The sequence below is a fragment of the Mesoplodon mirus genome (assembly GCF_964341445.2).
Source record: "Mesoplodon mirus genome assembly, chromosome: 3".
In the NCBI taxonomy this organism is placed as follows: Eukaryota; Metazoa; Chordata; class Mammalia; order Artiodactyla; family Ziphiidae; genus Mesoplodon; species Mesoplodon mirus.
The window spans coordinates 156,988,819-157,014,760 of NC_138978.1; the positions used below are offsets into that span (position 1 = coordinate 156,988,819).

Sequence of the window (25,942 nt, forward strand, 5' to 3'; positions counted from 1 at the left end):
CGCCGCAGGCTCGCCCCGCATCCATACCCCTCCCTCCCCACGGCCTGAGTGAGCCACAGCCCCCGAATCAGCTGCTCCTTTAACCCCGTCCTGTCTGAGCATAGTACAGAAGCCCTCAGGCGACCTATACGCAGAGGCGGGACCAAATCCAAAGCTGAACCCCGGAAGCTGTGCGAAACAAAGAAGAGAAAGGGAAATCTCTCCCAGCAGCCTCAGGAGCAGGCGGATTAAAGCTCCACAATCAACTTGAGGTACCCTGCATCTGTGGAATACCTGAATAGACAACGAATCATCCCATATTGAGGAGGTGGACTTAGGGAGCAATGATATATATATATATTTTTTTTCCCTTTTTCTCTTTTTGTAAGTGCGTATGTGTATGCTTTTGTGTGAGATTTTGTCTGTAAAGCTTTGCTTTCACCATTTGTCATAGGGTTCTGTCCATCCATTTTTTTTGTTTTTTTTAACTTAAAATTTTTTTCTTAATAATCATTTTTTATTTTAATAACTTTATCTTATTTTCTTTTCCTTTCTTTCTTTCTTTCTGTCTCTCTCTTTCTCTCCCTCCCTCCCTCTCTCTCTCTCTCTCTTTCTTTCTTCTTTTTCTCCCTTTGATTCTGAGCTGTGTGGTTGACATGATCTTGGTGCTCCACCAAGGCATCAGGGCTGTGCCTATGAGATGCAAGAGCCAAGTTCAGGACACTGGTCCACAAGAGACCTCCCCACTCCACATAATATCAAACGGTGAAAATCTCCCAGAGATCTCCATCTCAACAAGAAGACACAGCTACACTCAACGACCAGTAAGCTACAGTGCTGGACACCCTGTGCCAAACAACTAGCAAGAAAGGAACACAACCCCATCCATTAGCAGAGAGGCTGCCTAAAATCATAGTAAGTCCACAGACACCCCAAAACACACCACCAGACATGGACCTGCCCCCCAGAAAGACAAGATCCAGCCTCATCCACCAGAACACAGGCACTAGTCCCCTCTATAAGGAAGCCTACACAACCCACTGAACCAACTTAAGCCACTGGGGACAGACACCAAAAACAACGGGAACTACGAAACTGCAGCCTGCAAAAAGGAGACCCCAAGCACAGTAAGATAAGCAAAATGAGAAGATAGAAAAACACACAGCAGATGAGGGAGCAAGATAAAAACCCACCAGACCTAACAAATGAAGAGGAAATAGGCAGTCTACCTGAAAAAGAATTCAGAATAATGATAGTAAAGATGATCCAAAGTCTTGGAAATAGAATAGAGAAAATGCAAGAAACATTTAACAAGGACCTAGAAGAACTAAAGATGAAACAAGCAACAATGAACAACACAATAAATGAAATTAAAAATACTCTAGAAGGGATCAATAGCAGAATAACTGAGGCAGAAGAATGGATAAATGACCTGGAAGATAAAATAGTGGAAATAACTACTGCAGAGCAGAATAAAGAAAAAAGAATGAAAAGAACTGAAGACAGTCTCAGAGACCTATGGGACATTAAATGCACCAACATTCGAATTAAAGGGGTCCCAGAAGAAGAAGAGAAAAAGAAAGGGACTGAGAAAATATTTGAAGAGATTATAGTTGAAAACTGCCCTAATATGGGAAAGGAAATGGTTAACCATGTCCAGGAAGCACAGAGAGTCCCATACAGGATAAATCCAAGGAGAAACATGCCAAGACACATATTAATCAAATTATCAAAAATTAAATACAAAGAAAACATATTAAAAGCAGCAAGGGAAAAACAACAACACACAAGGGAATCCCAATAAGGTTAACAGCTGATCTTTCAGCAGAAACTCTACAAGCCAGAAGGGAGTGGCAGGACATATTTAAAGTGATGAAAGGAAAAAACTTACAAGCAAGATTACTCTACCCAGCAAGGATCTCATTTAGATTTGATGGAGAAATTAAAACCTTTACAGACAAGCAAAAGCTAAGAGAGTTCAGCACCACCAAACCAGCTTTACAACAAATGCTAAAGGAACTTCTCTAGGCAAGAAACACAAGAGAAGGAAAAGACCTAGAATAACAAACAAAAAACAATTAAGAAAATGGGAATAGGAACATACATATCGATAATTACTTTAAATGTAAATGGATTAAATGCTCTCACCAAAAGACACAGACTGGCTGAATGGATACAAAAACAAGACCTGTATACATGCTGTCTACAAGAGACCCACTTCAGACCTAGGGACACATACAGACTGAAAGTGAGGGGATGGAAAAAGACATTCCATGCAAATGGAAATCAAAAGAAAGCTGGAGTAGCAATTCTCATATCAGACAAAATACACTTTAAAATAAAGACTACTAGAAGAGACAAGAAGGACACTACATAATGATCAAGGGATGGATCCAAGAAGAAGATATAACAATTGTAAATATTTATGCACCCAACACAGGAGCACCTCAATACATAAGGCAAATACTAGCAGCCATAAAAGGGGAAATCGACAGTAACACAATCATAGTATGGGACTTTAAAACCCCACTTTCATTAATGGACAGATCACCCAAAATGAAAATAAATAAGGAAACACAAGGTTTAAGTGATACATTAAACAAGATGGACTTAATTGATATTTATAGGACATTCTATCCAAAAACAACAGAATACACATTTTTCTCAACTGCTCATGGAAGATTCTCCAGGAAAGATCATATCTTGGGTCACAAATCAAGCCTTGGTAATTTTAAGAAAATTGAAATTGTATCAAGTATCTTTTCTGACCATAACCCTATGAGATTAGATATCAATTACAGGAAAAGATCTGTAGAAAATACAAACACGTGGAGGCTAGACAGTACACGACTTAATAACAAAGTGATCACTGAAGAAATCAAAGAGGAAATCAAAAAATACCTAGAAACAAATGACAATGGAGACACGACGACCCAAAACCTATGGGATGCAGCAAAAGCAGTTCTAAGAGGGAAGTTTATAGCAATACAGTCCTACCTTAAGAAACAGGAAACATCTCGAATAAACAACCTAACCTTGCACCTAAAGCAATTAGAGAAAGAAGAACAAAAATACCCCAACGTTAGCAGAAGGAAAGAAATCATAAAGATCAGATCAGAAATAAATGAAAAAGAAATGAAGGAAACGATAGCAAAGATCAATAAAACTAAAATCTGGTTCTGTGAGAAGATAAACAAAATTGATAAACCATTAGCCAGACTCATCAAGAAAAAAAGGGAGAAGACTCAAATCAATAGAATTAGAAATGAAAAAGGAGAAGTAACCACTGACACTGCAGAAATACAAAAGATCATGAGAGATTACTACAAGAAACTCTATGCCAATAAAATGGACAACCTGGAAGAAATGGACAAATTCTTAGAAATGCACAACCTGCCAAGAGTGAACCAGGAAGAAATAGATAATATGAACAGACCCATCACAAGCAGTGAAATTGAAACTGTGATTAAAAATCTTCCAACAAACACAAGCCCAGGACCAGATGGCTTCACAGGCGAATTCTATCAAACATTTAGAGAAGAGTTAACACCTATCCTTCTCAAACTCTTCCAAAATATAGCAGAGGGAGGAACACTCCCAAACTCATTCTACAAATCCACCATCACCTTGATACCAAAACCAGAAAAAGATGTCACAAAGAAAGAAAACTACAGGCCAATATCGCTGATGAACATAGATGCAAAAATGCTAAACAAAATACTAGCAAACAGAATCCAAGAGCACATTAGAAAGATCATACAACATAATCAAGTGGGGTTTATTCCAGGAATGCAAGGATTCTTCAATATACGCAAATCAATCAGTGTGATACACCATATTAACAAATTGAAGGAGAAAAACCATATGATCATATCAATAGATGCAGAAAAAGCTTTCGACAAAATTCAAAACCCATTTATGATAAAAACCCTGCAGAAAGTAGGCATAGAGGGAACTTTCCTAAACATAATAAAGGCCATATATGACAAATCCACAGCCAACATCATCCTCAATGGTGAAAAACTGAAACCATTTCCACTAAGTTCAGGAACAAGACAAGGTTGCCCACTCTCACCACTCTTATTCAACATAGTTTTGGCAGTTTTAGCCACAGCAATCATAGAAGAATAAGAAATAAAATGAATCCAAATTGGAAAAGAAGAAGTAAAGCTGTCAGTGTTTGCAGATGACATGATAGTATACACAGAGAATCCTAAAGATGCTAGCAGAAAACTAGTAGAGCTAATCAATGAATTTGGTAAAGTAGCAGGATACAAAATTAATGCACAGAAATCTCTGGCATTCTTATACACTAATAATGAAAAATCTGAAAGTGAAATTAAGAAAACACTCCCATTTACCACTGACACAAAAAGAATAAAATATCTAGGAATAAACCTACCTAAGGAGACAAAAGACCTGTATGCAGAAAATTATAAGACACTGATGAAAGAAATTAAAGATGATACAAATAGATGGAGAGATATACCATGTTCTTGGTTTGGAAGAATCAACATTGTGAAAATGACTCTACTACCCAAAGCAATCTACAGATTCAATGCAATCCCTATCGAACTACCACTGGCATTTTTCACAGAACTAGAACGAAAAATTTCACAATTTGTGTGGAAACACAAAAGATCCCGAATAGCCAAAGCAATCTTGAGAACGAAAAACGGAGCAGCAGGAATCAGGCTTCCTGACTTCAGACTATACTACAAAGCTACAGTAATCAAGACAGTATGGTAGTGGCACAAAAACAGAACTATAGATCAGTGGAACAGGATAGAAAGCCCAGAGATAAACCCACACATTATGGTCACCTTATCTTTGATAAAGGAGGCAAGAATATACAGTGGAGAAAAGACAGCCTCTTCAATAAGGGGTGCTAGGAAAACAGGACAGGTACATGTAAAAGTATGAAATTAGAACATTCCCTAACACCATACACAAAATGAAACTCAAAATGGATTAAAGACCTAAATGTAAGGCCAGACACTATCAAACTCTTAGAGGTAAACATAGGCAGAACGCTCTATGACATAAATAACAGCAAGATCCTTTTTGACTCACCTCCTAGAGAAATGGAAATAAAAACAAAAATAACCAAATGGGACCTAATGAAACTTCGAAGCTTTTGCACAGCAAAGGAAACCATAAACGAGACCAAAAGAGAACCCTCAGAATGGGAGAAAATATTTGCAAATGAAGCAACTGACAAAGGATTAATCTCCAAAATTTACAAGCAGCTCAATAACAAAAAAACAAACAACCCAATCCAAAAATGGGCAGAAGACCTAAATAGACATTTCTCCAAAGAAGATTCACAGATTGCCAACAAACACATGAAAGAATGCTCAACATCATTAATCATTAGAGAAATGCAAATCAAAACTACAATGAGATATCATCTCACACCAGTCAGAATGGCCATCATCAAAAAATCTACAAACAATAAATGCTGGAGAGGGTGTGGAGAAAAGGGAACACTCTTGCACTGTTGGTGGGTATGTAAATTGATATAGCCACTATGGAGAACAATATGGAGGTTCCTTGAAAACCTAAAAATAGAACTACTATACGACCCAGCAATCCCACTACTGGGCATATACCCTGAGAATACCATAATTCAAAAAGAGTCATGTACCAAAATGTTCATTGCAGGTCTATTTACAATAACCAGGACATGGAAGCAACCTAAGTGTCCATCAACAGATGAATGGATAAAGAAGATGTGGCACATATATACAATGGAATATTCCTCAGTCATAAAAAGAAACGAAATTGAGTTATTTGTAGTGAGGTGGATGGACCTAGAGTCTGTCATATGGAGTGAAGTAAGTCAGAAAGAGAAAAACAAATACCGTATGCTAACACATGTATATGGAATCTAAAAAAACAAAACAAAAAAAAGGTCATGAAGTACCTAGGGGTAAGGCGGGAATAAAGACACAGACCTACTAGGGAATGGACTTGAGGATATGGGGAGGCGGAAGGGTAAGCTGTGACAAAGAGAGTGACATGGACTTATATGCACTACCATCGTAAAATAGATAGCTAGTGGGAAGCAGCCGCATAGCATAGGGAGATCAGCTAGGTGGTTTTTGACCACCTAGAGGGGTGGGATAGGGAGGGTGGGGGGGAGGGAGACGCAAGAGGGAAGAGATATGGGAACATATGTATATGTATAACTGATTCACTTTGTTATAAACAGAAACTAACACACCATTGTAAAGCAGTTGTACTCCAATAAAGGTGTTTTTTTTTAAAAAAGAGAGACATTTCCCAACTCCTTTTATAAAGCCAGCATTACTCTGATACTAAAACCAAGAAAATCACAAGATAACAACAGACCAATATCTCCTACAAATATGGGTGTAAAAACCCTCAACAAAATTGTAGCAACTGGAATCCATCAATATATTAAAAAAAATACCACCCTGACCAAGTGGGAATATTGCATGAATGCAAAGTTGGTTCAACATCCAAAAATTAATTAATGTGATACATCATATCAGAATTTAATAAGTGAAAAGCATATGCTCACCTCATTAGACACAGAAAAAATATTTGGCAAGATCAACACTTTTCATCATAAAATCATTCATCAAACTATGAATTGAAAGGAACTTCCTCCACATGTGAAAGAACATCTATGAAAAAACCCACAGCTAACATCATACTTAATGGTAAAAGAAAGGATGCTGTCTTCCTTAATCAGGAAAAAATAAGGATATTTGTTCTCATTACCTCTATCCATCATTATAAGAGACCTTCCAGCCAGGGCAGTTAGGCAAGAAAAAGAAATAAAAGCCATATCCATTGGGAAGAAAAAGAAGTAAAATTATCTCTATTTCAAGATGACATGATCTTATATATAAACAATTCCATGGAATCTACTAAAAAATAAACTGACAAATTCAGCAAGATTTCAGGATACAATATCAATTAAAAACTTCATTGTATTTTTATACAAAAAAAAAAGATATGGTGACATCTAACTGATAGATACTTGCCCTTTCAGCATGCCTACATCCTATAAAGCTTTTCATGTAACTCCTTTCTCTCACTCTGCCAAATGGACCTTCTTGATTTTCAGGGATATTTTATTTCTAAGGCAACCTTAAACCTTTGGAAAGTCCAATGGTATCTCAATATTTCAACAATGTGAAAATATTCTTTTTGGTCTTCTTATAGCACTTAGGAAGCCTGTCCTTTGAGATAAGTACCCTTAGTATTATCCACCATTTCTTGGGACTCCAATAAATTGTTTTTTTTTTTTTTTGCAGTATGCGGGCCTCTCACTGTTGTGGCCTCTCCCATTGCGGAACACAGGCTCCGGACGCGCAGGCTCAGAGGCCATGGCTCACGGGCCCAGCCGCTCCGTGGCATGTGGGATCTTCCTGGACCGGGGCACGAACCCGTGTCCCCTGCATCGGCAGGCAGACTCTCAACCACTGCGCCACCAGGGAAGCCGTCCAATAAACTCTTTTTAAGGTCCATGAGTTCTAGAATTCTGACTTTGTTCCTTCTGAATTTTTGCATCACTTACAATATCTAGCCATATTGCATGACTGACTTGAAATATGGTAGTTGAACTCCCCCTAATCTTTTTCCTTGAGCTGAATTTGCCCTATTTTATTGTCTACACTCATGTTCTCCATATCTCATCTGTGAAAGAACAGCCTCCAATTGTGTATTTCTATTAGATATTCAGTTTCTACCCCACCCTCATTTTTCCGCTTGGAATCTCAGCGTGGCTTTCCCACTCTTCCATGCCCCTTTACCCCTCAAGCCCAGGACTACTATACGGCTGTGCAGACTACTTCCTTTTACAAGGAAGCCTGGAAGAGGGCAATCAGAGACTAAAATCCAGCATGAACTTTGGTGTAGAGCTGCACCAACGAGGGGGAAAAAAGTGCACTTTTCCTATTTCTTCCTCCCAGAGTTGGCACTGTTTTGTAATTTGAGGGCTCAGAGTGACACCTTTCTTTAATTTGTGGAAAGTCTGTAAATGTGGTCCTGCCAAAGTCTAACTTAAGCTTACCTGGGCATGCTTGTATATTGCATCTGGATACCTGAGTAGTATCTCCTAGGCAGGGGCGACCACTTTTGGATGGTACTGGATTGTTACACTGTCGTTTTCGAGTCTTTTCACCTCCTCCACAAGAGGTAGAACACCAGCTCCAACTATGCCAGTTTCCCCAACTTCCATCCACTGTGAACAAGAATAGAATGGTCGATATTAACAAATAGGTTTTAAAACCTACACTTAGGGTAACTCTGCCTATACAACTTCCATTTTAAGATCTGAAATGATGGGCTACTACAATGGGCACCAATGAAATGCTTTACTTGTTCTACTGCCAGGAGTCGGGATGCTCACCAGGGCATATGTCAGTGTTGCATCTCTGGATCTGGGAGTCTGGGCCCCCACAAGCTCTTCCTCCATTGGAGGGACGAGGGTTATCACATGTGCGGTACCGCCACGTCTGCCCCCCATTACACGTCCGGCTGCACATTCCCCAGCCACTCCAAGGACTCCAGTTACCATGAGCTACAACACAGAACCATTGGAGAAGTGCTAAAGAATGACATTCATCCAAAAAATATGGAAAGACTCTCTCCAGGAACTGAAAAGAAACACACAAGTCTATAAATAAGCAAATTCCAAAGGCAGGTGGTTTGGTTGTTTGTTTGACTAGAAACAGAATACATTCCAGTGACTGTGCAATTCCATTTAACCTACATTTACTGAGCCTTAGAGTCTTCCAGGAGCTGGAGGATAGGAATGAGAGACGATCTCTGAGGAGTCAAGCTATAACATTCAGGATACAGTGAATTCAAATACTGCTATGGTCTAAAATTCTAGCTTGGTGACTAAATTAAGGCAGAGAGCCACCTGTCTGCCTTCATAAAAGAATCAACATCATTACCAGTTAGCATGGAAGGGTGCCCTAGTCCCTGCCCTCTGCAGCTGGTCCTATAGAGCACGTGAAACAGGACATAGCCCCTGCCCATATAAATCAGTGGCATCTATGGTATTAGACAAAATAGCAACCATGCAACATTTTGATATCCTAAACCAGAGGTAGACAAATCAAGTAACTTTACGGACTTGAGTCCATAATGAAACTTAAGAAAGTATAATGTTGACTCACTATTTCCAACACTCACTTGGACAAGAGTCACTATTGCAAAAATCACTCTGCACATCACTCCCTTCACACTTGTTGCCTCCGTACTGGGGAACAGGATCAGAGCAGTCCCTTGTTCGTTGTCTGGCACCTCCTCCACAGGACACAGTGCAGGTACTCCAACTGGTCCAAGTGGCCCACTTGCCATCAACTGGGTTAAAGAAAAACATGTGTGCTCTGTTACTACTTAAAAATGATCAAGTTAAACTCTGGGCATTGACAGGTTGAGTGATGTTCTTATTGACACTGATTCTTATTGAAATATTCCCTAGATCAGAGATAGATGTTAATTTATTAAGGGTACAAACATTGTATTTATCTTACCTGGACAGTGTCTTTCATGGCAAACTTGCATCTGTGTTTCTGCTCCATCACAGTAGGATCCATCAAACGATGGTGGTGGGTTATTGCACAGTCTTGTTCTTGTTTGCGTACCCTTCCCACAACTTATGCTGCATGTACCCCAAGGCTGCCAAGTACTCCATGCTCCGTGAACTGCAAACATCCCAAGAGATAGAGTTTCAAGTCACAGAACCATGTTTGTTAAAAAAACAAAATTATACAAATAAATAACTCAGTAATGAGTTAAATTAGCCCAGAATCTAAAATAATTGAAATTGAACCAAAGGAAACGTAACAAATGATGTTCTTCCTTTCCCATCCTGGTTAGATTTTCATGAGAATTAGTGTCTATCAGGAAATTCAGAAGGCTACCTAATGCCAAAATAAATGCTTTAAATTATTCAAAGGGGCTATTTTATTAAAATTAAATTTAATCAAACTACTATATGTAAATAAAATCTGAGCTTTTAACCCTAGCTAAGTGTTTGTACTCTAAGCTCTGGGGAAAGTGGAAGGGACCAGAAGCTAAGAAGCAAAGCTGTATAACAAATCTAGATGCGGTTATGGACAATACAAATGTCTCCATAATGATAACTTGGACCCCAGACTGCAAGGCCACATCTTTAAGCCTGATTCAGCTTCACATTTAAAACGTACTTGGACTTTTCAACAACATGATGATTTGCACAGTTGTAACTCTTTGAAAAATTTTCCCCATTACATAATATTCATGAATTAAGAGTCTAAATAACACACTCACCTGCTTCCTAAACAACAGTAAAAATTGACCGGTAGTTTCCAAGGAATGATATTAAGGCCTTCCTTTTGGTAACTAACATATTACACCATCTGACCACAAGACTGGAACAACATTATGTTTCCTACCAGGTGCAGGGGCTGAGAATCAACATTATGGTTTCTCTTATGTATAAGTCAGTATCAGGTCATAGTTTTGTTGAGGGGTATTTTCTAGATGTAGGGCTCAAAAAGTTTGTTGTTGTGGTCACTCAGTTTAACCAAGATATGAACCATAGGGCCATAGGGTCTTGTTTAAATAGTCTCTTAACACAATCTATAAGAATAAGTTGAAAAACAAGGAATGGAATTATCATTTGGTTGCTTTGTTTAGAAAATATTTTAAAACACATCTTGAATTTTCTTTTAATTAACTGTTTTCTAGTTGAATTGACTACATATTCTTATACTTTTTAGACACAGTCACCCAAATTTATTTTAGCTGACAAGAATCTGCACTAAAAATTATTTGACTAAACATAAAAGGAAAGAAGAAAGCCTTTAATTAAATGGCAAGTATTACTCAAGACTACTTCTTTATTAATTCAGATTACTGATGTTCATGGTTCTTATATATGGACTCTGGGATTTCAAAATTCTGCCATTCCAATTATTTTAATATGTTCTATTTTCAAGGCTGTTGGTTAACAAAAGTCTTTATCTCTTACAATATAAAGACTTACGATACATGCATTTTTTGGAGGACTACAATTAGGTGACATTTATTCATTTATTATCTGTGTAGTTTCTATTATATATGAATAGAGGTTTCCAGCTTAAGATCCTTTTAATTTTTTTAAATCAATACAGAAAACCCTAACCCAAATTAAATTTCATGGCATAAAATGTGGTAGAGTTGAAATGTTTCTTTGATGTGAGTGGAACAATAGCAAGTAAAAAGAGGAAAGACAATATAAACCAGAGAAGGCATAAAAAATCATGGTATCTAAATAATATAATACAAAAGAAAACAGCTATGGATGAATTAGTACATTGAAAAAAAAAGTAAAATATAATAGATGAGTTGGTTGTTATACTATATTGCAGTTCTGATTCTGGAAAGGTAGGAGAGCACGGTGCTTATGAGCAGGGATTCTGGAGCAGATGCCCTGGGCCTGAATAACCACTCTGCCCTTACTAGCTGTACGATCCTTGACAAGTTACTTGGCTTCTGTGCGCCTAGTTTCACCATCTGCCATATGTGGATAAGCAAAGAACCTACCTTAATTAGGATGGGCATGAGGAATAATGAGTTGATAGACGAAAAGTTCTTGAGCAGTATAAGACACACAGTATTACATGAGTGTGAGCTCTGAGCTAGTACTGCTATTTTTCACTCAAAGTTCTCAACGATTTTCAGAATAACACTTAAAAAAAAGCTCATTCTTTAAGTAATCTGTAACAATATATTTTTTATGATTGACTCAAATGGCAGCAGGATGGCCTACCCCAGAAGATACCCATCTTTTTTAGAGGGAGGATTGTCAGTTTAGAAATATCTTCTAACTGTGGGAGGACAAGATAGGCCTAAAATATCAATTTTTACCACAAAGTCGAAGCGTTCATGAAATGATGGGGACATATCAAGAGGACACTGAAGCTAGGATCTCTTAAGGGATCTCCACTAACCAAATCTAGGACAATTTGTGCATCACAATAAATGAAGACAGTAGTGCATTATAAACCACTGAATGAAATGGTATTTGAGTTCTTAGTGATATAACTGAAAAAAAAGGAGAAAGAGAAAGAAAATTCTTTCTTACAATAGAAAGGCCAGTAGGGGACTTCCCTGGCGTTCCAGTGGTTAAGATTCTGTGCTTCCAATGCAGAGGGTGTGGGTTCAATCCCTGATTGGGAACTATGATCCCACATGGTGCACAGCATGTCCAAAGAGCCAAAAAAAAAAAAAAAAAAATGCAATTAAAAAAAAAAGCCAATAATAGATGTAGAAGATACGATGGAGTTATAAATGTTTTGTAAGATCATAGCAATAACTGATTTAAAACAAAAATAAATCATAAGTAGATGCTAAAACTAGTAGATAAAAGGTTGATAAGAAACAAGATGTGTATGAAGTCTTAAAGTTTCCCTACAAAATACTTATTAGTTACAAAGGTAAAAATAGTAACTACACAGTGGAAGACACCACTTTAAACAAGTGAACAAAGTTAACATCACCAGCTTGGGACAAATTCTGACATCATGAGCTATCTCATATGATGCACTGAGAAGGACACAAAACCATTTCTGTGATGGTTCTGCCAAAATGCAAAACCTGAATCTAATCATGAAGAAATATCAGACACATCTAAATGGATACTGTTTTAGAAAATGATTAGCCTGTATATGTAAAAAATAGCAAGGCCATAAAAGGTAAAAAGTGACTAAGGAATTGTTCCAGTTGAAAGGGACTAAAGAGACTTGATGCTTAAACACAAGTGTGATCCTGGACTAGATCTTACAGTGGGAAAAAGAGTTATGAAGCATATATGACTGGGACAACTAATAAAATTTGAATGTGAACTGTGGATTAGGTAATAAGACTTAATTAGTATTGTATGAATGTTAAATTTCTTGATTTTGATAACTGTTTATAAAAGAGAATGTTCTTGTTTTAGGAAATATACACAATAGGTGAATCTGGGTAGGGGTATACAGAAGTTCCTTGTACTATTCTTGCAACTTTTCTATAAGTTTGATTAAGCACAAATGTTTACTAAAAGAAAATCTCATTAAACCATGTGAGGGAAAAACTAACAGAACTGCAAAGAGAAATGGATGAATCCACAATAATAGATAGAGACTCCAATACTCCTCTATCAGAAATGGACAGATCCAGCAGGCAGAAAATCAGTAAGGAAATGATTGAACTCAAGAACAACATCAATCAACTGGATGTAGTTGACATCTATATACTATTTCATCCAACAACAGCAGAATAAACATTCTTCTCAGGCTCACATGGAACATTCACCAAGGTAGAACACATTCTAAGCCATAAAATACACTTTAACAAATTTAAAAGAATAGAAATCATATAATGTCTGCTCTCAGATCACAATGGAATCAAGCTAGAAATCAATAACAGAAAGATAGCTGCAAAATCCCCAAATATGTGGAGACTAAACAACACACTACTAAATACTACCTAGGTCAAAGAAGAAATCTCAAGAGATATTAAAAATATTTTGAATTAAATGAAAATGAAAACATAAGTTATCAAATTTGTGGGATGCAGCAAAAGTAATGCTTAGAGGGAAGTTCATAGCATTGAATTCATATATTAGAAAAGAAGATCAAAATAAATTTCCTACATTTCTATGTTAGGAAACTAAAAAAGAAGAGCAAATTAAATCCAAAGTAAGATGAAAAGAAATAGTAACAATTAGAGCAGAAATCAGTGAAAATGAAAGTAGGAAATCAATAGATAAAAATCAATGAAACCCAAAGCTGGTTCTTTGAAAAGATCATAAAATCAATAAGCCTTTAGCCAGGCCAGCCAAGAAAAAAAGAGAGAGAGAATACAAATTATTAATATCAGAAATAAAAGAGGGGGCATCTATTAAATTGAACCAATAATTAAAAACCTTCCAAAACAGAAAACACCAGTACCAGATGGGTTCACTGTTGAATTTTACCAAATGTTTGTGGAAAAAATTATACCAATTCTCTACCTTTCTTTCAGAGGATAGAAGCAGAGGGACTACTTCCTAACTCATTCTATGAGACCAGGATTACCCTAATACGAAAACCAGACAAAGACATTATAAGAAAAGGAAACTACAGGCCAATATCTCTCATGAACATAGATGTAAAAATTCTCAACAAAATATTAGCAAGTTGAATCCAACAATGTATAAAAAGAAAATCTCTTCAGTCCCTAAGATGCTGACATACCCCCTGGATGAAAAAGACTATCTTTGGCTATTTGCCCATTTTGCGGTGGCATACTGACAAATGTTTAACAACCAGCTCTCTGGGAGTAGGGAGGGGAACCCTGATTTATAGCATCTGCAATTTTTGTGGTGCAAAACACTCCCACTATGGTCAATATCTACCTACTAATATGCTGTCACTAAACTCTCAGTGGGAAGAGATACGTGCTCTCAGTGGCAAGATCCAGAACACCACTGACAATATGCCAAAATAACAGCTAAATTCAATCAATATAGAGGCTGGGAGATAACCAAAGAAAGTCTGAAGAACAGTAAGCCAATAGAAAAGTGAGCAAAACAGCAGTAAGCCAATAGTTACTCAACATGAAGAGAAAAAAAATCCTGACTTTTGTTTTATGACACTTATTAATATCATTTAGCTTTTCATTATGTAGACATTAGACATCATAGCTGACAAACTGTACAAAGGTTGCTCTAATCCAGTATTTCTGGTTCTTTTTGCTTTGATATATTATTCTATTATAATTAGATTTCTAATTTTTCAAGATAAAAAAACTTGGCTTTTGGTTTATTTTAAGATTTCATAACAGTTAATTAATTTTTGTAATGTAATAGAAGTTCTGAACTGCAAATCAAGATACCCAGGATCTAAGCAAATTGGCTTGGGAATCAGACAGACCTGGGTTCAAATCCTTAATTCACTTTTTATTAGGTATGTAACCTCAATGAATTAATTATCATATATTTTCTGAATTTTAGTTTCCTTTTCTGTACAATAGAATGCAATATCCAATGCAGAGGGTAACTATCTCATTTTTGTTTGTCAATATCCCTTTTTTAGACCATCTCAGCTAAGGTGGCTCTCCCAGTTATGCTCTATCACTTCAACTCTTTGAGTTTGTCCTGTATGTTTATCAATATCTGAATGATATTCTAATTACAGCAGTTAGAATGGTGCTCAATAAGTATCTGTTGGATGAATGAATGATTAAAAGAATGAATTAATGAATGAATAGCCACTCTTCTATTCCATATGATTTCTTTCAGGCTGTCAAACAAGAAACCCTGCCCCTCTTGATACAAGGTGGGCAAGTAGCCCAAGCTGGTTCTCAGAGCAGTATCCTTCTCCTGGACTACCTGAGTTCAGAGGTGAGCCCGGGACCCAAACAAAATCAAAGAGGGTTCTTTCTCAGAGGCTGATACAAATTATGAGAGAGAGAGAGAGAGGCACTTTCTTCCTCTGAGGCCTTAGATTATAAGGCCGCTGTGAGTCAGCAGCCGGAAGTCATATTTCCCACCACATGGAAAGAGTTTAATGGAGAATAAAGTCAAGGAAAGGAAAGCAGAGATGAGAGATGGAAAACACGCTAGGGAAAACATGCTAGTAAAAACATTAGCCAAATCCCTGGATTCAATCATACCTGAAAGTAGAATTTTCTATGTAAGCTTAGTATTTAAGTTTGATTTCTGTCACTTTAACCTGAAAGAGCCCTAATACAGCACACCCAGTATATTCACTGTAAGAATATTTGCCCCAGTTTTGCCACCAACTAATTGGCTGTAAGGCAATTTTGCTGTGAAAGATAAAACAGTGATCGACAGGTTCGACAGTTTGGTTTCAACTAGTTGACAGTGGTTTCATTTCTCCATTGACTCAGTGCTCCCATTTTTATATTATATACATCTTAGGCCTCATAATGGTCACTACAGTGACGAGCAGATGTGAGGGTCTTAAAACAGTGGATGAGGGCTTCCCTGGTGGCGCAGTGGTTGAGAGTCCGCCTGCCGATGCAGGGGACACGGGTTCGTGCCCCGATCCCGGAAGATCCCACATGCCGTGGAGCGGCTGGGCCCGCGAGCCATGGCCGCGGAGCCTGTGCGTCCGGAGCCTGTGCTCTGCAATGGGAGAGGCCACAGCAGTGAGAGGCCCATGTACAGCAAAAAAAAAACCAAAAAAACAAACAGTGGATGATAACAACTATGTATAATGACTTGATAGAAAATACGGTGATAAGAAAACTTACTGGAAATGTGAAATAAGAGAGTGTAAAGCCAGATCGCACACTATACTAAAATGATAATATATCAGTTTGCAAATCCTTTGGTGAGCACAATCATCCCTCTCACCTGTCAAAAGCAAAAGTTTACCAAGCTATGGCAAATACAAAAGGGGCGCCTAGTAATTCATAACGGTCTTCAAGACCATTAATTATCGATTCTTTAGCTAATTCAGATACTACAGATTGCTCTCTAAGCTGTCTTTATAAAATCTATCACACAATATTAGAAGTTGGAGGCAAAAGAATCAAGCTCCTCTTATCGCTGCAAAATGAAACGGTTACATGCTTCCCGGTAAGTTTCTTGAAAATGGTGAAATTTTTTGCTACTTGATAGTGGAGAACATCATGTAGCCAGAATTTTGGTATTGGGGACAGAATCTGGCTTAGATGATTTGGTGAAATATAAGGACTGAGAATGTGATGGAACATTTAAATGTAGTCCAGATATGTATGACCAGTTATGTATGTTACATATATTGATAAGAAATAGCAGCATCCCTCGTCTGTTCATTTTACGTTCAGGGATATCTGAAAAGACTTACAGCAGATTTTTTGTATATCAAAAAGAATTTATGTCCAACATAAGATCCTGAATCCTTAATGATAAACTTTGAGAAAGGAAGTATCATCGTTTTCTAAGACATACCCCAATACAACTATAACATGAATTTACACACATTTTAAATGTATTCAAATATTTTCTGTATTTTCATTTTTCATGACAAAATGTTTTAAAAATTTTGTTTTTAATTTTTCATCTTAATTATATCCTTTTAAATGTCCCTCTTTTGTTTTATCTTTATTATTTTATCTTTTACAGCAAAATTGTCTTATGGTCTGTTTAGTTGTGCAGCAAAACTGCCTGCAGCAAAGGTTCTTACAGTGAAGATACCTAGAACTCTAAAATACCTATGTTGTAGTGTTGTTTCACAAAGTCAAAAACAACATGTAGATAAAGTACTGAGCATGGTTCCTAGCACATGACACATATTTAGTGAATGGTAGCTAATATTATTTTACTCCTCACCAGCTGTGTGTTTCTGGGCAGGTCTTTAATCTCTCTAGGCTTCATTTATTTCATGTGAAAACGAATGACTGGATTAGCTGTTATCTAAGGTCCTCATTATCTCTAAAATTCCATTAATTTGATTAAATCTACATGATTTAAAATACACCAGTTTAGAGCCTTTTATCATGTTCAGTTATACCAGGTATTTGATGTAACACTGATTAATGTCATACCTTCACAAGTTCATCCATGAGACAGGACTAAGAACACAGAAAATGAATATGTTCAAGGGTTGAGGCCATAACATCTCTTCACAATAAGAAGAAAAGGTAATTATAACTCCTTTGTAGGAGTTAGAAAGATGCAAGTTTTGCTTATTGGTGGATTCTCACCTGGGCAAGGTCTAATGTTGCACATGATTATTTCCACAGCATTCCCTTCACATGGCTGCCCACCATGCTGAGCTGATGGATTATTGCAAGTTCTGGTCCTGGTTCGGTTGCCATGTCCGCAGCTCCTTGTGCATTCTTCCCAAGGGCTCCACTCTGACCAGTTACCATCCACTATCCAAAGGTGACACATTACACCATTAGATATATTTCAGTTGAAAGAACTAATAGTGAGACAAGCCATAGTTAGGGAACAGAAATGAGTATCTACTGAACACGTGCTTGTCCGGTGAATAAAGAGGTTTACCTGGACACAGCTTATGTTGACAATTCCGCATTTCTGAATCTGATCCCTGACAAGGCTTCCCACCATTGGCTGGAGAGGGGTTGTTGCACACACGACTCCTCTTTTGGATGCCTTTTCCACAGGTGACACTGCAGGATCTCCAGGTTGACCACTGGGAAAAGCCACCATGAACTGCAAGTAAAACATTGTACTTGGTCTCTGTTTTTGTAAGTAAAAAAATTATAAGTCAGATTTCATTTAAGATATGCACTGGGTATGGTGCTGAATCTATGAAGGCTGAGAGATTGTTTATGGAAGCTCTTCTTTACTGTAAAATTAAAACCTAAGCATGAGAGAAGAACTTCAAACTGCTAACTAGAGTTTCTTCCCAGCTCCAGTCCTGACTCATCTGGACATGGCTGCTGAAAGAGTCAGTGACCAAGAAATTTATATGCTATTTACCTTTTGGAAATAAGTCATTCTTTAAAGCAAAAATATGCATTGATTTTTTTTTTTTTTTTTGCGGTATGCGGGCCTCTCACTGTTGTGGCCTCTCCCGTTGCGGAGCACAGGCTCCGGATGCGCAGGCCCAGCGGCCATGGCTCACGGGCCCAGCCGCTCCGCGGCATATGGGATCCTCCCAGACCGGGGCACGAACCCGTATCCCCTGCATCGGCAGGCGGACTCTCAACCACTGCGCCACCAGGGAGGCCCATGCATTGATTTTTGAGAATAAATTTAACCTAGTTTTGAATACAAAATTCAGTTGGGGATTTTGAATTATTAACTTGGTATTCTGCACCTCTCATCTGTATTGTTTCAGTCCTTTCAGTTTGTGATGTGATTTTTGTCCTAGCCCTATAATCTAGAAGTATCTTAAAGGTAGAGGAGACTTGGACTAAGATGCTTAATGATTTTTATGATTTGGATCACTCCAGGTGCTGTTTAACATGAATATCCCAGGGTGAACGAATCACACTCACCCTGGACTATGACTGGCACTCTGACAAGGACAGAACCCATCAAGTTTCGAGCAACACATTCATATTCGGATGTATCTTCTTTCTGAGCGGCGGTGATATATAATGAGTTGTTGGACAACACATTAATTCGCTCATCCCAGTGGATAGAGTGCCCTTGACGGGACCATGTAATGGTTGGATGAGGCTCTCCAGTTGCCTGACAATTCAAGATGACTTTGCCACCAGCATTAATAATAGTTTCTATTGGCTCAAGAGTGATAACGGGAGGACCTATGGAAAAAAGCACATAGTATTTCTTAGCTTTTATGGAATTATATTAACATTTTAAGCCATATTATATAGTAACATTATTTTGAAAAAAGTTAGGCTGATTTTTTAATACACTGTAGCTTCTCAACTATTAAAGTTGTAGTGGCTATTGATAGAATGTTTTATTTAGTAAATGGCAAAAATTAAAAATCCCCAAGCAGTCTAGCCTAGAGCATGGGCTCTGCAGTCATGCTTTTCTGGATTCAAATTTTGTCTCTGCTCTTTACTACCTTTTTGAATCATTGTGTCCTTAAAAATGGTCCCTAGTTCACAGGATCTTGTTTGACTCGACTAAGATGATGTAAGCACAGCTCTTCAACAAGGCAAGCACACAATATTATTAGTACTGTTGCTGTTATTATCATTGCTTTTGTCTGTGTCTTACATGGTGAACGTTCAATTCTTTCCCTTACATTATTTTTGAGGTAGGGAGTCATTATCAACTTATTCTTTCACCAGTGGTCATCATTCTTTAATAAACATATATTAAGAACCTACTTTTTGCAAGACATTGTGCTAGATGCTGGGGGCACAGATATAATTTCTAGTCTCAAGGAGTTAACAGTCCACTTATAAGACAGACAAATAATCCATTATTGAGCTGTGCTATAATATACCTGTAGAATTTGGTAATAGAATAGGTAGGATAGAATTTAGTATACAATAGGTAAATGTGTGGTAATCTGGGAGCATAAACAATAGTGACTCAATGGATCATACAAAAGCATGTCACTGGAAATGAAGAGGAAAAGGAAAATATTCAAGAATTATTAAGAAGGTGGGAGTGATAGAACTTAGCCATTGAATGGTATGGCATAAAGGGAGGAATTGATGACTACAGGGTTTTGATGTGGGCAATATAGTATATCTTTGGGCAATCCAGTAGAACATAGGAGAAAGAACAGATTTGTTGGGAGGGAGTAAGGAATGATAATTTGCATCCATTTAGAACTGCTGAGCTTGAGATATCTGTAGGACATTCAAATGGAGATGTCTAGACCACAGTTGGATATTCATATCCAGAGCTCAGAATAGAGATATGGGCTAGAAATATAGATTTGTGAGTCTTTCATGAGTGGATAAGATTGCTTCAGAAGTGAGTCTAAAATCAAAGGAAGAGATCCAAGGACATAAACTATTACAACATCATTATTTAAGAAATGGACAGAAAATGAGCCTGTAATTGCATTTCTTCCTTGAAGAAACTCAGGAGAAAATGGTATCCTGGCAACCAAAGGGAGTTTCAAGAAGGAGGAAGAGGTTAACAGTATCTATACTGGATGACAGCTGTTCAAATGAAGTTGTCGGAAAGGATGTAAAAGGAACTGCAAAAAGCTGCTGACAGAATGTTTATCTTTATACTGGTCTACAGTGTCAGGATAGAATATGAAAGACTTCATGGAGAAGAAGCTTGGACTGGATTTTTAAAAATGAGTAAGATTACATATAGCAGAAAGGAGGCTCCCTGGAGAGAAGGAAATAGCATAGAGATGGGTTTAGTTTTGAAAGGATGATTCACCCAGGAGAGCAGTAGCATGCAGGTTTTAAACATTTGGTTAAAATCTTATAAGAAAATCAGAAGGGTTTATGTTTAAATAGGTAAGCAAAGGGGATTGTGCTTGTTCTTGATAGAGTATGTCGGGATGACAGTGGTGTTTTAGTGAGACTGAATTGAATGGTGGAATGATTTGCTCAGTGAGAGTTAATGCAATCATATAATTCAAGGCAGTGGCTGCACATTATAGACCAGGAAATGTATCTGCAATGATGGAACATAAAACAAAAATAGAAGCAAAATGTGCTTTATTGTGATATTACTATGCTAGTATTTTATGTAAAGGTACCACTGACATGTTGTCTTTTACAAAAGTAATTATTTCATATGAGGTTTGAATCCCTCAGTGACTGTTATTAATGTATTATTCATATATATGCCCACATCATCCTATACAATTGCCTTCTTACTTGATGTTTACATTAACATCACTCTAGGAACTTTCAGGGCTGGTGCTTTTCCTTCTCTCCCAGTGTTCAGGTTACCTTACGTATTCAATAAACTGTTGCTGAATAAAGTAAATGCCTCAGACTAATCACGCAACACTAAATAACAACATAATGAATAAATGAGCTTGTCTGTTCATATTATTATGGTCAAAGAAAGTGTTAAATATAACTTAGAATCTTAATTTAGATTCCACATTTGAACATTTCCAACTGCATATAAGGCTATAAATTAATTCAACAATAAAATTCCATATGTACATCTTTCAAAGTTGAATTAATTCTATCAGTCACATAATGATCAGTTAAATACGAGCATTTTATCTAAATGAAGACATTCCTTCTGGTGCTTTAATCTTAATTTTAAACAAATTATATTTTTGGCTTTTTAATATCCTTCATTTATTACAATGAATTTATTGTCAGTAGGTAGATAAGCTAATCTAATCTAATGCAGCTTTTCTTGAACTGTCAGTGGAACACTCTTCCAGGAGAGATTAATCATGAGATGACCTACCTACACTCACCCAACAAAGGGGTGAGGAAGGTTTCGTGGAAATAACATTTTTTTGGGGAAATGTAGAATATTATATTTTCCTCTTGTTGAGTTATAACTAACTCACATCTGCATATTAACATTTCTGGAAATATCTGCAGTAAAGAAATTGGTGCACCTGAGCAGGGCTTGGCATACAGTAGGTGCTCTTTATATATTTAATAAATGAATAAACCTGGTTTAATCTATTTTTTTCTCAGACTTATTCAATCATGGCACTCTACTTTTTTCCTAATGACATCCCACAAAGTTATCATTCGGTAGATATGTATTTTAATAAAACATTGTCTTAGCAAGACATACAAACAATCCATTGAGTGTCTCTCAATGGATGAATGGATAAAGAAAATATGGTATATATATATTATATATATGTATATATAATATATTCTATTCTATTTTGTACACACACACAAACATACACACGCACACACACACAAATATTATTCAGCCATAAAAAGAAGGGAATCCTGCCATTTGTGACAACATGGATGGACCTGGACAGCACTATGTTAAGTGAAATAAGCCAGACAAAAAAGAGACAAATCGTGTGTGGTAAATCACTTACATGTAGAATCTTAAGAAAAAAAAAAAAAAAAAAAGTCAAACTCAGAAACAGAGAATAGGGGCTGAAGGGTGGGGGATATGGGGAGATACTGGTCAAAACATACAAACTTTTGATTATAAGACAAATAAATTCTGAGGATCTAATATACAGCATGGTGACTACAGTTAGTAGTACCATACTGAAATACTTGAAATTTGCTAAGTGAATGGATCTTAAATATTCTCACCAAAAAACCCACAAAAAACAGACCAAAAACAATGACTGTGTGAGGTGACAAATGTGTTAATTAACTTGATTGTGGTAATCATTTTATAATGTACATGTATATCAAATCATCACACTGTACACTTTAAATATACGTAGTTTTTTTCTTTTAACATCATTATTGGTTGGAATATAATTGCTTTACAATGGTGTTAGTTTCTGCTGTATCACAAAGTGAATCAGCTATACATATATATACATCCCCATATCTCCTCCCTCTTGCGTCTGCCTCCCTTCCACCCTCCCTATCCCACCCCTCTAGGTGGTCACAAAGCACCGAGCTGATCTCCCTGTGCTATATGGCTGCTTCCCACTAGCTGTCTATTTTACATTTGGTAGTGTATATAATAAGTCCATGCCACTCTCTCCGTCCCAGCTTACCCTTCCCCCTCCCCGTGTCCTCAAGTCCATTCTCTACATCTGCGTCTTTTAAATATACGTAGTTTTATTTGTCAATTATACCTCAATAAAGCTGGTGGGGGGGAACCACTGGCTTAACTATCTGTTAAATATCTATTCAGTGTTAAAGTTTTAGAGAATAGTAGTTTGGCAAACAGCTGTTAGTAAATACTAGTCTACAGCATCTCTCAATAGTGAATAAAGAAAATGTAAATAAATTCATCCCGTTAATTACTGAGCCTAGTCTCAAAATAAGCTGATTTCCTTAAATTCTCAATAACACTGTTATTGAGAATAACACTGTTCTCGGGTCAGCTCCTGAAGTGGTTCTGGGGACTGTCCAGGGAGCCATTGGAGTCTTTCATGTTTTTCTAATTATGAAAACCTGTCTTCCAATGGTTTATACTGAGGGCCTTCATCATGAGCAGGATAATCCTGCTCGGAACACATAGTTATCTCACGGCAGATTGACAGCAATCAAGCTGGAGCACTCTTGAGTTCACTTACATTAGTCTTTAGTTTCAACACTTATTTTTCAAGTGCCAGAAAATGATATCCTTGTAAGTTCATTAAAACAACCATGAGGAGCTATACAAAGGGTGCTCGATTGAATATATTGCAAACAACACAAAAAGCTCTGCTACCAAGCAATTGCAAGCATGAGCTGCATGTGTTAGATAAAATATATTGCAAAATTATATCAGTCTTATGCTTGGTAACAGCTGCTCCATCAGCAGCAGAAAAGTAAATTAGACAGACTCTGAAAGCTACCATTAATGTACTTGCTAGAAAGTTAAATGAACAATTAAATGGACATTTCTTAAAACAAGTGTTTAATTAAGAGTTTGATTAAGCAGCTTACTCTGCAGGGTCAGACTCATGCTGCGCTCCACCACCCCAGCTTCATTGGTAGCTACACATGTATAGTCACCGGCATCTTCATTCTATGGAAATAAGTAGTGTTTTATAAAAACATGTGCCTATAGAACAGTGCAAAATCACTTTTTATTACCATGATGCTTGTTTATATGCAATTTTGTTTTTGAGACGGTATTTCAATGGAAATAGAAAAACTTACATATATTTAACCACATAAATAGATTTTTTTTTTAAAGAAAAGAAGAGAAAGAAATTCCTAGTTTAAATTTTTTCTGAACAACCTATCATTGCTCTCAGGGGACAATAACTGGCAGGAAACCTAAACAGAAAATCACATTTTTTACAATCATTTATCCAAAATTATCTTATTAAAGAAAAACGCCAACACTATTCTTATAGATAGCTTAAAAAGCATTAAATAATCAGAACAAATCAACGAATATCTAGTTCTTTCTTATGGGGGTTATTAAAAAGAACATTAAGCTTAGCCTCCATTTAGAAAGCTTGAAATGTAGGAAAGAAAGTGAGGAACTAATTTACTAATGATGACAAATCACAGAATGTAAGTCACAAATTTATACATATATGTTATAGAAAATAAGGACCACATGAGTTTAGATTTGATGACTATTTAGAGACACAGATTTTGCTAAGGTCTTGTGAACAGAAGAATTCTGGTCTTGTTAATAGAAAGAGTAAGTCAGTTAAGGGAACTGAATTGAAGGAAGTGGAGGAGGGTGGGAGGAGAGAGACAGATGTTGATTTAGGTGTTTAATTGGGGTATCAATGCATTATCCAAATAGAGATTTCTAGTAGGAAACTGTAAATGGAACTTGAAAGAGTTTCAGGGTTGAAGGTACAGGGTTAGGAATCTGAAATTGTATGGTGGAAAATAATTAGTATTAGTATTAATATTGATATTAGAAGAAGTACGAAGGACTTCAGAAGTAGTAATGTTTGTGTGGAGGAAAAGCGGGGTAAAGCAGTAATGAAGAAGCCTGAGACTCATTCGCGTAGCTAGAGGTAGAAATCATCTCAGAATTGAAGGGACAATCAATAACATCTAAGGTAGAAATAAAGCCAAGGAGAAGAAAAGACTGAGAGTGGCCCATTGGAGCAGGTGATTGGATAGTATACACTAATTAATTAATTCAACAGTATGTTAACAAATTACCCTCATTTAGTCTAGTTAAGAATTTTTCAGATAAAATATCTCATTCACTTGACCCCCAAATTAGAATAACTTAAAGTACTAATCACTGTCTGAATTACTGAAGCTTTTGGACAGCCTAATATAGTTATCGATTTGGTGATGAAATCTAACATTTATTTGTAATTTACAATGTTGTAATTCTTCAATTTCTGCATTCTAAAACAGATTTGAGGAAGTTATCTACTGATGTTGAACAACAGGTCAATGATGGAGAACAAAGCAGCAAAATTATTTTATTGCTTGTACTTCTTTGAAGGGCTAAAAATCATCAATTTGAACCATTGTTTCAGTTTTTTAAAAGAACCCATTGATTCAGATTTTATGATAAAATAGGAATGCATGAGAAACTTTTCCCATCCATGGCACCTATAGAGAGGCATTGATTGTGACAGTTAAAGTGCATACTGACAATACCAGTGTGACTTACTATAGTGCCATAAATGGCCAGGGAGCCGTTTCCAAGTTGCCGAATTCTGTGGCTAATTTCAATATCCATCCCCCTTCTGCTCCACTGGATAGTTGGGGCGGGATCACCTTTCACCTCACAATTCAGGATTGCATTACCTCCAAGTGGTTCAATCCAGTTAGAAGGGTAATCACCTTTGAAGACTGGAGGTTCTGCGAAAATAACAAAAGATGAGTATAAGAAAAAGGAAGCTCCAATAATTTCTTTGTGATTTTGATCTATTTAAAAGATAATTTAGTGAAGAGGGGAAAAGCCACTTTTGAGTCCCATGGATCTTCCAGAATTAATTGCTCATGGTAATCAATGAGGTAATTTTGTCCATTTCAGTAACCTAAGTGGATGATTCCATTT

At 37.0% G+C, this 25,942-nt stretch overlaps 1 protein-coding gene across 5 annotated transcripts in view; it reads right to left on the reverse strand.

Annotated features, from left to right (window-relative positions):
* The window catches only part of HMCN1 (hemicentin 1), a gene marked incomplete at its 5' end in the record, with an annotated part of 518,370 nt that overhangs the window by 60,990 nt on the left and 431,438 nt on the right, over positions 1 to 25,942 (reverse strand). For all 5 annotated transcript variants that reach the window (XR_014293546.1, XM_082615777.1, XM_082615778.1 and 2 more), the window contains 9 exons: positions 8,027 to 8,197; positions 8,366 to 8,536; positions 9,157 to 9,327; positions 9,501 to 9,671; positions 17,671 to 17,841; positions 17,975 to 18,145; positions 18,937 to 19,206; positions 23,896 to 23,977; positions 25,553 to 25,743. Coding sequence is in view for 4 of the 5 variants with exons in the window: in XM_082615777.1 (XP_082471903.1) it covers positions 8,027 to 8,197; positions 8,366 to 8,536; positions 9,157 to 9,327; positions 9,501 to 9,671; positions 17,671 to 17,841; positions 17,975 to 18,145; positions 18,937 to 19,206; positions 23,896 to 23,977; positions 25,553 to 25,743 (1,569 nt within the window). The remainder of the gene's footprint in view (positions 1 to 8,026; positions 8,198 to 8,365; positions 8,537 to 9,156; positions 9,328 to 9,500; positions 9,672 to 17,670; positions 17,842 to 17,974; positions 18,146 to 18,936; positions 19,207 to 23,895; positions 23,978 to 25,552; positions 25,744 to 25,942) is intronic.